General features: G+C 45.1%; 1 protein-coding gene across 1 annotated transcript in view; it reads right to left on the bottom strand.

Moving 5' to 3' along the window:
- Positions 1–15,000, bottom strand: part of nbas (NBAS subunit of NRZ tethering complex) — a 212,488-nt gene that overhangs the window by 66,315 nt on the left and 131,173 nt on the right. Inside the window, 6 exon segments of the mRNA XM_042094533.1 lie at positions 1,095–1,290; positions 1,533–1,622; positions 10,277–10,479; positions 11,753–11,864; positions 11,866–11,957; positions 12,723–13,131. Coding sequence (XP_041950467.1) covers positions 1,095–1,290; positions 1,533–1,622; positions 10,277–10,479; positions 11,753–11,864; positions 11,866–11,957; positions 12,723–13,131 — 1,102 coding nt within the window.

Genomic DNA, 15,000 nt, shown 5'->3' with positions numbered 1-15,000 from the left:
CTGGTCAGAAGTCAATGGCGAGTTGTTCATATGCTATTTTAAGAGCGCATGTCAACAGTCATATTGGCAGGTGCACGCACCATCCTTCTATCATTTATGATCGTACACCAGCGCACGTCCATGCAAAGCATTACAAATTGCACGATTACAATGTGAAACATAATTAGAATAAAGATATTATGAAATACTGTACATCTCATGATGAGTAGTTATTCACCATCATTTGCAAATTGTTAATGCCAGTTAAAAGTGATTAGGGGAGAGGCGAGAGACACGTATGGAGCACAGCTAATGACGCACTGTCACGAGATATAAGCAACTCCTCTGCAGGATAAATGTTGTTTTATTCAGTCATTTGAGCAATATTAGGGTGTGTTGCTTTTTCCAGCCTATGTTTTCGGTGGTAACCCATTGTCAGTCAATAGTGAAAGTAACTCCATATAACTGTCTTGTCGTTGACTGACACCATGGTAAAGTTAGTTTCACTTTGCCAATGAGTTCAAATAATAGACGAGTGCAAATGCGTGAAGGCTATGCTAGGTTTTAGTAAAGCATGGTTTAAGAATGACTATTCCATACGGTCTCGCAAGCAGCCCCCTTCAAATGCGCTGTCGAATGCCAAAATACCGATGCATTTATTTGACATATCGCGCGTTGCGCCGTTAAAGTGAATGACAGATGTCATTCTCATTGGTTTAAAATGATGTTACGCCCCAAACACACCCATATGACTGATTAAAAAACCTAGGAACACCTTGTTGCGCCATGCGCTCCACGTTTGATAAAGAAACCCCTCCCGATGTGAACTGGACATCCTACTAAATTTGAATAGACTTTTGACGAGTGATGATGCACTTTAGAACTTCATGATAGGGCCCATTGTGTTTGTACGTGTATGAATGAGGGAGACAAAGAGAAAACGCACGCGCGTGTGTGTGTGTGTGTGTGTGTGTGTGTGTATCTGTGAGACAGTGTGCATGTGTATGAATGAGGGAGACAAAGAGAAAATGTGTGAGTGTGTCATTATGAGTGTGTGTGTGTGTGTGCGTGTGTGTGCGCGTGTGTGTGTGTGTGCAATCATGGGTGTCTGTTACCTCTCTGTCTGGCCAGCCGGCCTTGAGCACAGCTTGGCTCCTGAAGAACACCAGCAACCTGATGTCCTCTTCGCTCAGACTGAAGGAATGTTCCAGAACCTTCAGAACCTCGATCCGTGGACGCACTGGGCGGCTGTCATCCCCACAGAATGGCCGTAACCATGCCAACACATCGTCCGAACTCACCAAGCCTCCACTGAGGCAGCCAGAGAGAGAGAGAGAGAGAGAGAGAGAGAGAGAGAGAGAGAGAGAGAGAGAGGAAGAAGAGGAGTGAGTGAGATGTGTGTGATCTCTGATTAGAAGGCTTGGCCTCAGTGTCTGAGATCTCACTTGAATGACAAGTATTTATCTTCTATTCACAACGGCGCTTCAAGACAAAGACAGATGAATCGAGAAGACTGTGTGTGTGTGTGTGTGTGTGTGTGTGAATATACTTACCCATTCTCAACATGGACGTGCACAGCGGCGACAATACCTTCTAGAACCTTCAGTGGGTCTGGGTAGTCTTTAAGTACCTCTTCATCTCCACTGTACAAGGAATAAGGACACACACACAAACACAAACACACACACACACACGTTACAGTCTGTCTCAAGGATACACTTGAGGCTTGTAAATAGGCTTATCGCAGAACACACAAATCTGTATTACAGTGTGTGTGTGTGTGTGAGACATGCAAAGGATTGGGAAGGATTTCACACTCCACTATGCTAATATGTCTGTGGGCCTGCATCTCTGTGTGTATGTGTTTGTGTGGTGTGCTTGTGTGTGAGAGAGTGTGCATTATTAGCAGCATCTGAAGGAAAGCTAATGCATTTCCATGGTTATGGATGAGTATTTGTGAGCTGGTGTTCACTTTCTGTGTAACTGATATGACAGTGGTGGGGTGTCAGAGACGGTTGTTGTGAGGATGTTATTCCACACACACACACACACACACACACACACACACACACACACACACACCTCACTCCTGATACAATTTCCACTTTTTGCGTTTGGGAATTCCTCCACTTGAGGACGGACTTCTTCCTATGTTCCAATTGGAATGCTTGTTTGGGACTTCCTGTGTGTCCATGGCCATTATTAATTTGTGCCGTAGGCATGGCCTCTCTCTACCAATAAGATCCCTGTTCATGTGTGCAGTATCCAACACCACACTCCTCCGTTCCCCTCCCTTGTTCATTCCTGTCGTTTGTTTACTTTTAAGTACGTTTAAGAGATGGTCCGTTTCCGTGCTGTTGGTGCAGCTGGACCATGGCTTTACACTGTCCTTCCTTGATCTGGATGATGCTTCATAGATCTAATTCTATCACTCTATCCGTCTCTCTGTTTGGCGTGTTCCTCTTGCCGTTTCTCCTCACACCTTCAGACTCTTCTTTTCCCCTTCTTCACCTTCTCCCCATCTCCTCACTCCTTCTTTATCCTCCTCCCCATCTCCTCACTCCTTCTTTATCCTCCTCCCCATCTCCTCACTCCGGGCCCTATCATGACATTCTAAAGTGCATCGTCACTCGTCAAAAGTCTATTCAAATTTAGTAGGATGTTCAGTTCACATTGGGAGGGGTTTCGCTATCAAAAGTGGAGCGCATGGCGCAACAAGGTGTTCCTAGGTCTTTTAATCAGTCATATGGGTGTGTTTGGGGCGTAAGATCATTTTAAACCAATGAGAATGCCATCTGTCATTCCCTTTAACGGCGCAACGCGCGATATGTCAAATAAATGCATCGGTATTTTGACATTCAAAGGCGCATTTGAAGGAGGCTGCTTGCAAGACCGTATAGAATAGTCATTCTTAAACCATGCTTTACTAAAACCTAGCATAGCCTTCACACATTTGCACTCGTCTATTTGAACTCATTGGCAAAGTGAAACTAACTTCACCAAGGAGTCAGTCAACGACAAGACAGTTATATGCAGTTACTTTCACTGACTGACAATGGGTTACCACCGAAAACATAGGCTGGAAAAAGCAACACTTACCCTAATATTGCTCAAATGACTGAATAAAACAACATTTATCCTGCAGAGGAGTTGCTTATATCTCGTGACAGTGCGTCTTCAGCTGTGCTCCATACGTGTCTCTCGCCTCTCCCCTAATCACTTTTAACCATCATTACCAATTTGCAAATGATGGTGAATAACTACTCATCATGAGATGTTCAGTATTTCGTAATATCTTTATTCTAATTATGTTTCCCATTGTAATCGTGCAATTTGTAATGCTTTGCATGGACGTGCGCTGGTGTGCGTTCATGAATGATAGAAGGATGGTGCGTGCACCTGCCAATATGACTGGTGACATGCGCTCTTAAAATAGCATATGAACAACTCGCCATTGACTTCTGACCAGGTTTAGGTGGTGTATGACAGCGATTTTTAGACAACGCGCTAGGCCCCTCCCTAGGTTGTTAACTGCCACACCCCTGGGCGCAATGCTTAAAAAATAAACGTGCAAAATACCGAATTCAACTTTGCGCGGGTGAATAACGAGTATTACGCCATGCGCTGGTGACCCAAAATACAGCCCTCCTTCTTTATCCTCTTGTAGTAAAAATTATTTGTAAGAACATACTGTATACAAATGTGACTAATTTCATCAATCTGTCTGCTTCATATTTGCATTAACTGACGATTGTGCCTGGTTAAGACACGCCTCGACCATTTGCAAATCAAGTCTTTTGTCATGTACAACGATCCAGTTTTTGTCTTACGGCAGACTTCACCATAGGTGGTCGGCGCCAATTAAGCACGCATATGTCTAGGGCGTGTCTGAACTTTTCCACTGGCACAGACAAAGACCCTGCTAACAGAATATAAGGCTGTGAGAAACGACAATCGATAGGTGACTTGAGGCAACTTGTTTCATGTTTCTCCTCCGAGCCGGCTTGTAATAAACCTGGGAACGTTTCCCTTTCTTAACACATCTCAGTTCGGTTTTGCTTCCGCGTCATTTGTAATTCTCACCACAGCTCTCTCCCTCATTCCCTCTCTTTATCCACAATATTCCTGAGCCGACAATGTGCGTCGCCATGACACCTCAGCATTCAGAAACACGATTTGCTATTTGCAGCCCACCCTGCATTGAATTGATTTCAATGTGGCGGCAGACACTGCTTGACGCATCCTAAGCCATGTTAAAGCTACCTTTTGTATTTTTCTGCCAGTCATATATTATATAGAATTAGTTAGTTATTATAGAATAATTAGTTATTCTGCTCTCAATACTCAATCCATATTGAGTGCAGAATAGTTAGCCTGCTGAGAGTGCACTGCACGCAGTTACAATGTAAACAGAATGGACGGAAGACAGTTGGGCGGTTTAAGGAATAAGGTGGATTTTTTTCTTGACCATGGCACATTTTCTCCATCTTCATCTTCTTCTGTCCTCCTCTCTTTTTTTCTCTACCTCATTCACACCCTCTCTCTTTCTCTCCCTCACATGCCCTGTAGCCACTCTCTCTCTCTCTCTCTTTATTCTCCAACTGTAAAGGCTTTCTGCTTGCAGCATCAGGACTGAAGAGGCCATTTTTCAATCTGACACAAAGAGAGGGAAATATCCCCCTGGAATCCACGCACACACACACGCACACGCGCACACACACACACGCACGCACGCACGCACGCACACACACATACACACACACACACAAACACACACACCACACAGTTACGCCCCCCTCTGTCCCCATCAGGTTCTGTGTAGTCAGTGCATGGGCAGTGCAGACCTGGCGGTGTCAATTAGTTATTGTGCACACCTGTAGGAAGGTGTGGCTGGGTATTTAAGAGGTTCTATACACTCTTTGTTGGGGCACTATCTTTCATTTCGGGCACTGGGTGTCATTAGGCATATTCTCTCTCACACCAACTTTTAACGCTTTATTTCTTTCTTATTACTGACACAGACATGCACACACACATTTAGTTTATCTTCCTTCCCCCTAGACATTTGGTTACATATATTTGTTATCCTCGATTACTTTAAATAAAATACCTTTCGGTTAACCTTAATTCTGTTGTCTGCCTCCATTTTACAGTATGTTGTGGTTAAGAGCCAGCCATAACAACACACACACACATAAATATAGCAGTGCAAACACACACATACACAGACAGCTGCACATACACTCATATACACACACCGCTGCAAAAAATGAAAACACACAAAAACACATCCAAATGTACACTGAACTTGTATAATGGAAAGATGTTGTTACACACTTAAGCTCACTGCTCTTAAAGGGACACCAGGTAACGTTTTTGCGTTAATTAATCATCTTCGTAAGTCGGTTTATGGTTAAATGACTCATTACAGGGCGAATGAAGACTCTCTCGCCTGCCCCTACTGCCTGTAGGAAGAATATCCTGCTTGCAAGTTCGGTGTATCTGACCCGCCGACCTTCAGTCTCACAAAGTCTCAGATATCGCGAGAAGCAGGATCAGTTTACATCCTGCATCTCCAGCACAGAGGCAGGCTAACGAAACGCTAGCGATTGTTGCAAACGTGTGTATAATGGCAGAGCCGGCGAAGAAGCAGTGAAAACCCTTAACGGAAGATGCAAAGAAAAGGAAAAGAGCTTCAGACCGAGCGAGGGCTCGCACACGTATCGACACGTACAGACGCTAGGGGGAGCTCCGTAGAAAAAAAGCATCAGGCTTGCCTGGTGTCCCTTTAAGTCTGCAAACTAGTCTCCTAAACCGGATGCAAACTGAGCTGGTGACCTGTTCAAAAGACAAAAACTGTACAAATTATACATTGTGTGCACAGTGCTGTCTGTGAAGCTGATTGGCTGATATGTTTTCTCTCAGCACTCTAAATCTGATTGGCTGATGTGAGCAGTGTTCCATCTGAATCTGATTGGCTGATGCTGATTGTGATTAGTGCTCGATCTGAATCTGATTGGCTGATGCCGATTGTGATCAGTGCTCCATCTGAACCTGATTGGCTGATGCTGATTGTGATTAGTGCTCCATCTGAACATGATTGGCTGATGCTGATTGTGGCTGGGGCCTGTTTCCCTGTGGGGCTGCCATGCTCACACATCTCTGTGCTATTTCAACACACACACACACACACACACACACACACACACACACACTTCTATTTCAGCTACTTCTAAGAATACAGAAATAACACTACATACAAGCCCAGCAAACCAACAGCGGCACCTAAAATCCCTTTAAAAGGTGACCAGCAGGAAAACCCACCTTTGGGTCTTGGGCTGGGGCTTTAGTTGTGCCACACAGGCTCGCTCTCTCTCTCTCTGTGTGTGTGTGTGTGTGTGTGTGTGTGTGTGTGTGTGTGTGTGTGTGTGTGTATAAGTGTGTGCTGATATTAATTAAACGTACCAGGAGGTGAGAGCTGGAAGCGCTGCATGTTGTCAGGGGCCACATGGCAACACCACCCAGCTGTGTGAGAAATTACAGCAATATCCCACCAGGGAGCCCAGGCAGGTTGTGTGTGTGTGTTTGTGTGTGTGTGTGTGTGTGTGTGTGTGTGTGTGCGTTTTATTCATGTATATCTGTGTGTGTTCACTATATTCAGTTGAATCGGTGTGTGTGTGTGTGTGTTCACTATATTCAGTTAAATTGGTGTGTGTGTGTGTGTGTGTATTTGAATTTAAAACCTAAGAGGGTGTGAACGTGTGCAAGTCTAAGAGTCTTTGTGTAAAAGCTCATTCAGTAGAAATGTCTGGGTTCTTGCCTTGAGTGAGTGAGTGATCTTGCATGTGTGTCTGAGTGTGACTACTGTGTGTGTGTGTGGCATGTGAGATATTTTTTTTTATATATATATATATATATATATATATATATATATATATATATATATATATATATATATATATATATATATATATATGCGTTCAATAGGGCTCTTTTTTTATATATATATATATATATATATATATATATATATATATATATATATATATATATATATATGCGTTCAATAGGGCTCCCAGTTATGGAATGTTTTTTGTGACAAAATTAAATAAATAAATGAAATCAATAAATGAAATATGAAATAAATAATTAAACGTTGAAATAAATAAATAAAAGATTAAATAAATAAATAAAAAGTTAAATAAATAAATAAAATGTGAAATAAATAAAAGATTAAATGTAAAAAACATATATACATTGACATTTACATTCCATATGCACGGTCATGCAATGTGCCATGAAATAAATAAATACGTCAGTCACTCATCAAGGCGGGACCTAACCACTGATTGCTGCCTGAAGTGAAGTGATCCAGCTCTGAGTCAGACTGTACTGGCTTGCTACCTGTGAACCACACTGGACTAAGGAGATCAGACTTGTATCATAACTCACGAAACATACAACAACAAGGATTTCATTCTAAATTCATACTTATCTACTAGTTATCGACATCTACAGAAAGCGAACTTCTATCTAAGGCAAACGACTTTGCTATTGCTTCTATTTATAGTAGGGTGCCCAGACGTCCCAGTTAACTTCACTTGAGCTGAATTCACCTCATTTGTCATATGATACATAAACAATAAAGCTTGAGATGCCCATGCCGTGAACTCTTATTATGTGAGTGTCAGTGCCAGCTTGCTACATTGCCCAAGCAGTGTCCACAACTTTCCAGAGACTTTTTAGTTGTCAATATGAGGGTATAACTCAGCACTAGATGCTATGCTTTTACGTCCTGATAACTCACAGCCAAGAGTTAGCAACATAGAACACACAATCTTTCTGAATGAAAATGCCTATGGCTGTTAGCAGTAGCACTAGCTTTTAGCTTCTATCAATGACTTTATTCTGATCAGTTTGATTTTTTTTTTTCAGGCAGCAACCAATCAGCGGCTAGGTCCCGCCTTGATGGGTGACTGACGTAGAACTATTTATTTATTTCATGGCATATTGCAAGACTGTGCATATGGAATGTAAATGTCAATGTATATATGGTTTTTACATTTAATCTTTTATTTATTTAACTATTTATTTATTTATTTCATATTTCATTTATTTATTTCAACTTTTAATTATTTATTTCATTTATTGATATTTCATTTATTTATTTAATTTTGGCACAAAAAACATTCCATACCCAGTGTCTGCATCAAGTGTATATCTGTGCTTGTATGTGTGAGCAGGTCTGAGCTTAGTTTGTGTGTGTATGTGTTCCAGTGTGTTTATGCCGAGTGTACTTTGTGTGTTCTCTGTGTGTGTTCTGAGTGTTTGTGTTTGGGGCATAGTGGCACTCAGCCTGTAAAAGGGAAGTAATAGCACTCAGGGCACACGAGGTCAGACAGATAAAAGCTAAAGGAGAGAAAGAGAGAGAGAGAGAGAGAGAGAGAGAGAGAGAGAGAGAGAGAGAGAGAGAGAGAGAGAGAGAGAGAGAGAGAGAGAGAGCTCTGATTATAAGGCTTGGCCTCAGTGTCTGAGTTCTGAGAGGGGGAGGGAGATGGAGAGAGAGAGGGAGATAGAAAAAGAGAGGTAGAAAAAGAGATGGTGACTAGAGAGAACTCTTCATGTCCATTTAAGAGCATCCAACAGGGAGGAGACGATAATGGTGTACAGCTGGGGACGAGAGATGTCCGAACATGCAGGAACAGCCACGGAGAAACAGATAGGGGGTGACTGACACTGACAGAGTTTTGTTAAGAAAAACAAAACAAATGAAGACACCAGCGAAATGAGTGAGTGTTGGACAAGATGAAAAGACAAAGGGAGAGAGAGAGAGAGAGAGAGAGAGAGAGAGAGAGAGAGAGAGAGAGAGAGGAGAGAGAGAGAGAGAGAGAGAGAGAGAGAGAGAGAGAGAGAGAGAGAGAGAGAGAGAGAGAGAGAATGAAATAAAAAAGGGAATAAGGCGGAGACGAGATGAAACAGACTGAAGGGAATAAAGAATGACACATGGAGACAGAGAGAGCGACGGAGCGAGGGAGCGGGGGACAGATGAAGTGAAAAGAGAGAAGAGTCTGGACATGGACCCTAATGGAAGAAGACAATGATGTAACCTGAGAGCCAACATGGCTCTGATGAGCACCAACTAGCCACAGCCTGCCTCAAGCACACTGGAAGGGTTCTGGATCATTGGCTCTTAATTGGCAGATTCAGCAGTAATGGTAGGTGTGTGTATGTGTGTGCGTGTGTGTCAGTAATGATTAAGTGAAGCTGTGACTTGGGAGGTGGAGCAGATGTCCAGGAACACACACACACACACACACACACACACACACACACACACACAGAGCCCTGAACATGTAAGAATAACAGGCCATAATAAATCCCAAAATAAGCCTCTCCGCACATTGTACAAATGTTTTAATATTAATTCATAATATTGGTGGAGCCAGTTCTCTGCACTTTAAGCCGTCTTGACCCATCATGGCTTTAAGTGATGTTAGCCACTGTACCTGAATACCAATATCACTGATATGGTCTTGTGGGTGTGTGTGTCCGTGTGCAGGGATGGATTACTGCACGGGTCTACCGGGCCCAGGCCCAGGGGCCCAACAAGGGGTCAGGGGGCCCTGAAGCCCAAGCCATTGAATGGAATCATTGCCTCAATATTAACACATCAGGATGTTCCGGCTATGAATCTGACTGAATTCAAGTATTGGGCATCCCCAATGCACCAGAATACAGGAAATCACATCAAACAAATGAAAAAAATTCTGGACCCTCTCCCACTTATGCGACAATCAGTGGGGGGGCTCTGGGCCGAGGGTACCTGAATACCAATATCACTGATATGGTCTGTCTGTGTGTGTGTGTGTGTGTGCGTGTGTGTGTGTGCGTCCGTGTGTGTGTGCGTCCGTGTGTGTGTGCGTCCGTGTGTGTGTGCGTCCGTGTGTGTGTGTGACCTGGGGTGTGAGTGTATATGTTCGGTAGCTCTTGGTAATGTAATAGTCTGATCATTCTAACCATTTTTTCCTCATCTTTACTTTCTTTAGCCCATGACCCAGAACATCACAAGTTTTTTATATCGGAATGTCACTATGATCACTATGACTATGATGTGTGTGTGTGTGTGTGTGTGTGTGTGTCTCTCTCTCTATACCTCAATGTTGATATGATCAGTGAGTGTGTGTGGCTATAATTCAGTGCAGAGATGATCCGTGAATAAACATGCGCATGTGTCTGTTCTTAAATGCCGATATGAAGCGTGTGTGTGGTGTGTGTGTGTGTGTGTGTTTGTCAGTACCTGAATGCCAATATGATCCGCTCCACGGCATCTCTCATCACACCCTTGACGGACAGCTCAGAGGTTCCCACGGCGACCTGGAGCAGCTGCTCGATGCGCCCTAGAGGCTGGCCGTCCATCGCCATGGTGACGGCCAGCTGGTGGACCTTCGGACCTTCAGAGCGCGAGAGGTCGTACAGGCGGCTGTAGCTCCGCACAAGCTCCTGAGAGAGATACACACACACACACACACACATTAATAAACTCTCACTCTCTCTCTCTATCACACACACACACACACACACACCTACCTCATAATTGCTCTTAAGAGAATTACCATTAAACACAGACACACACAAACAAACCATATGCAGCTCATTTACATACAAGGCACACGCACGCACGCACGCACACGCACACGCACACGCACACGCACACGCACACGCACACGCACACACACACGCACACACACACACACACAGCTGCCCTTTAATTGCTCTTAGGAGAGTCACTATCGCACAGACACAGAGCTAACACTGCAGAAATGTAATCACACACACCTCCCCTCTCACTCTGTTACATGCACACCCACACCCACACACGCGCACACACACAGACAAGCACACACACACACACACACAGACACAGACAGACATGGGCACAAACACAGACAAGCGCACGCGCACGCACACACACACACACAACCCTGTACACTCTCTCTCTCTCTCTCTGTATATGGCTATTGGCAGCAAAAGTGCACGTCATTATGCGAGGTCATACCCAAAGTCACAAGCTCACTGTAGGGAATGGTAAAGGAAGGCTCCAGCTATCCAGAGTGGCAATGTGAAGGAATGTGTGTGTGTGTGTGTGTGTATGTGTGTGTGTGTGTGTGTGTGTGTGTGTGTGTGCCTGCATGTGTGTGAGAGAGAGATGTGAGGGATTGGTAAAGGAAGGCTCCAGCTATCCAGAGTGGCAATGTGAAGGAATGTGTGTGTGTGTGTGTGAGAGAGATGTGAGGGATTGGTAAAGGAAGGCTCCAGCCATCCAGGGCCGCAGTGTGTGAAGGAGTGTGGGAAGGAAGAGTGTGATTACGCTCCTGTAGTGCTAGCTGTGTGTGTGTGTGTGTGTCAAGGAACATGAGGGAATGCCTTTGATTACATTTCTGCAGCGCTAGCTCTGTGTAAGGTCTGTGTGTGTGTGTGTGTGTGTGTGTGTGTGTGTGTGTGTGTGAGTGTCTGTGTCTGAGAGAACATTTTGAACAGGTATTTAAAAGTACATGAATGTTCATTGCCCTAATTGCTAGGTGCAGGCCTGACACTCGTGACTCACACATATAAGCCCCACTAGTAAGACTACAAATGAAATGGATTTCCTTTCTAGGTGGATTAAAGACTGTACATGACACTGTGTGTGAGACAAGTGTCCTTAAGACCAAACATTTGTTATTTACGCATGGTGTGTGTGTGTGTGTTTGTATGTGAGTGAAGAGATACATACCTCATCGCTGTTTTTGAGTGACAGGGGGAAGTCCAGGGTGAGCGTCTCCAGGTGTGCCACTGATTGGCTGAGGTGGGAGAGGGCGGGCTCAAAGGAGGCGGGGGCCCTCTCCATCGTCTCCGCCCTTCTTCCTGTTCTTCTCAGCGGCAGTCTGCAGGGACTTGAGGGCGCGCCTGCTAATCTCACAGCGGGTCTCCACAGAGAGCTGTACACACACACACACACACACACACACACACACACACACACACACACACACACACACACACACACACACACACACACACACGTGCACACAATTATAAAAATAGAGAGATAAACATAGTCACTCAAAACAACTTAATGCATATTGGTGTGGGTGGGTGTATGCATGGGTAATTCAATCTGATTAAATAAATGTGTATAATATGGTCACATGGACGCTGTGTGTGTGTGTGTGTGTGTGTGTGTGTGTGCGTGTGTGTGTGATGCTGATGATCACAGTTCTAGAGCAGCACTCATCTGACTCATCCCAAGGTCTCTCATTCCTTTTTCATCCCTTGTTTTTAATAAATGTCTGCAGTCTTCCCAGCCCCCCCTCCCTGGAGGGAGATCACTTCAAGGCAGCCAGCTGCAGCAGCAGCCAACACACACACACACACACACACACACACACACACCACACACACACACACACACACACACACACACACACACACACACACAAGTGAGCACACACCCACACCGATCTCGTCTCTCGATCTCTCTCTCTTTCTCTCTCACACACACAACTCTAATAATAATCATCCAACTCATACACCTCTTAACTTCACACCTATCACATCACTGCATCGTGTGTGTGTGCACTCGTACACACGCACATTGCATGTGTGTGTGTGTGTGTGTGTGTGTGTGTGTGTGTGTGTGTGTGTGGGTGTGTGTGTGTGTCTGTGTGTGTGTCATGTGTCACACTAGCCTGATCCCCTCTCACCTGATTGGCTGCCTGGGCAGAGAAGGTGATGAAGTCCAGGAAGGCGACGGCGTCGGCGGGCACCAGCCGGTCCAGGTACTTGGCGCACGTGTCGTAGGCGTGCAGGAACTCGCCGTCCGTCTGCGGCGGCTTCCTGAGCAGCTGGACGTCACCGTGCCAGAAGAGCTTCCGCAGCCAGGCGCCGTGCACCGCGCTCGGACCGAGGCCCCCGCCGCCACCGCCCCCCCCGCCGGACGCCAGGGTGGACGATGACGGGGCGGCGGACCTCAGCGGGAGGCGTCCCAGCAGCTTGGAGATGGACAGAACGTTCTGGCTGGTCAGCACGGGCCCCAAGGCACACAGCGGGTCCGAGGACTCGTCCGTTAGCTTGCGGTAGTCCAAGCCTGCCAGGGCGGGAATGAAGAGGGTCAGTTTTCCCCGTTAGGGATTGGGATTGTGATGTCATTTCCCATAGTGAGTGAGCCAAAGAGGAAGTGAGACGTGCATTTCCTGTTGTTCAAGATTACAATACAGGAAGTGAAGACATCAGAAAGAATTCAAAAGAGAGATAGAAAAATAGAGCCAGAAAGAAAGAAAGAAAGAAAGAAAGAAAGAAAGAATCATGTAAGCAGCAACATGTAGAGCAGATACAAATGGCGGCTTATGTCTTGGTATGAATATTGAAGCTCATTGGCCGAGTCTGCCTCATTTGGATCCTGTGGGTGTATTCTACAAGGGGAGATCTGATTCAGAGGAACCATCTCACACACACACACACAGCTTTTGTGGGTGTATTGTACAAAGAGAGATGTTTCTGAGAAACTGATGCAGCTCAGCTACACACTTCTGGAGGACATGTATTCACTGGCTTGCAGGCATACGCATACACACACACACACACACACACACACAGCTTAGCATGCACACACACACACAGCATGGCAGACGCACTCTTAAATATGACACAGACACCCACACGGGCTATTAAATATTTGAACATGAGTCTCAGAGAGCTAGTCTGTCACGAAATGATGCACAAACACACCACACACACGCACCACACACACCAGACAGCCTGGCCAGGCTCAGACATTTCCCCTAAGAGTTATCACAGACATGTTCAATTTTGACAAAATGAACCCGACATGAGTCTGAGTGTGTGTGTGTGTGTGTGTGTGTGCTGGAGAGAGGCAGAGATGATTAGAAAGAGAGGAAAAGCTTGTTGTGTGTTTGGGTGAGTGAGAGAGAAAGAGCGAGCGAGCGAGTGTGTGTGTGTGTGTGTGTGTGTGTGTGTGTGTGTGTGTGTGTGTGTGTGTAAGAGAGAGAGAGAGAGAGAGAGAGAGAGAAGAGAGAGAGAGAGAGAGAGAGAGAGGTGCATTAATGTATGTTGCATTATGTTTTGTTTTATGTCTTTACACACTACTACGTACATGTATGCTTTGGCAATACAAATTGTATTTTTTGTCATGCCAATAAAGCTCAATTGAATTTAATTTAATTTAATTGAGAGATAGGAGAGAGAGAATGAGAGAAAGAGAGAGAGGAGAGAGAGAGAGAGAGAGAGAGAGAATGAGAGAAAGAGAAAGAGAGAGTGATAGAGAGAGACCCAGACAGAGGACAAGTGTTAAAAGGTTTGGCCTAAGCAGCTACAGGAGGATGCAGCCATGTGTGAAAACATTCCTGACAAGTATCAACTTTCTGACCTTTACCAAGCACCCCTCCCCACCTCACCCACACACACACACTCACACACCTCCCTCCCTCTTTCTTTCTCTCTCTCTCTCTCTCTCTTTCTCTCTCTCTCTCTCTCTCAAAACACCCTTTTAGACATCTAGGCTTTGTTGCTTTTTTCTCCCTCTCTGTCTGTGCTATACAAGCGAAGGAAACGTTGTGTTGTTGAGCAGTGACTTTTAATTCACTTAGAATACCACCGCTTCTCTCCATCTTCTTTCTCTCCCCCCACACTCTCCTCCTCCTCCCCCCCCACTCTCCTCCTCCCCCCCCCCCACTCTCCTCCTTTCCTCCCTGTGGTTCCCACCACCCTCTCATTCTCATCAAGCACAAACGTCCGTAATTAGTTCATCAGCGCTTATCGGTAAAGAGTTGACGCCATCTTCTCCCTATTGTCATGGCTGGCCACATGTGTTTCCTGTGACGGAGAGTTCTGGAAGGATTAATTAATGTGGCTTTTGTTATCACTAACTAATTAACAGACGCCACCGACGCCCGGGGACCACTTCCCGTTGCCATCGTCATGGTAACTGGTGGGTCCCGGACGTCACATGATCAGTGTGCAGAT

Source organism: Alosa sapidissima, chromosome 6 (genome assembly GCF_018492685.1).
Source record: "Alosa sapidissima isolate fAloSap1 chromosome 6, fAloSap1.pri, whole genome shotgun sequence".
NCBI lineage: Eukaryota > Metazoa > Chordata > Actinopteri > Clupeiformes > Clupeidae > Alosa > Alosa sapidissima.
This window is presented reverse-complemented; position numbering and strand designations above follow the sequence as displayed.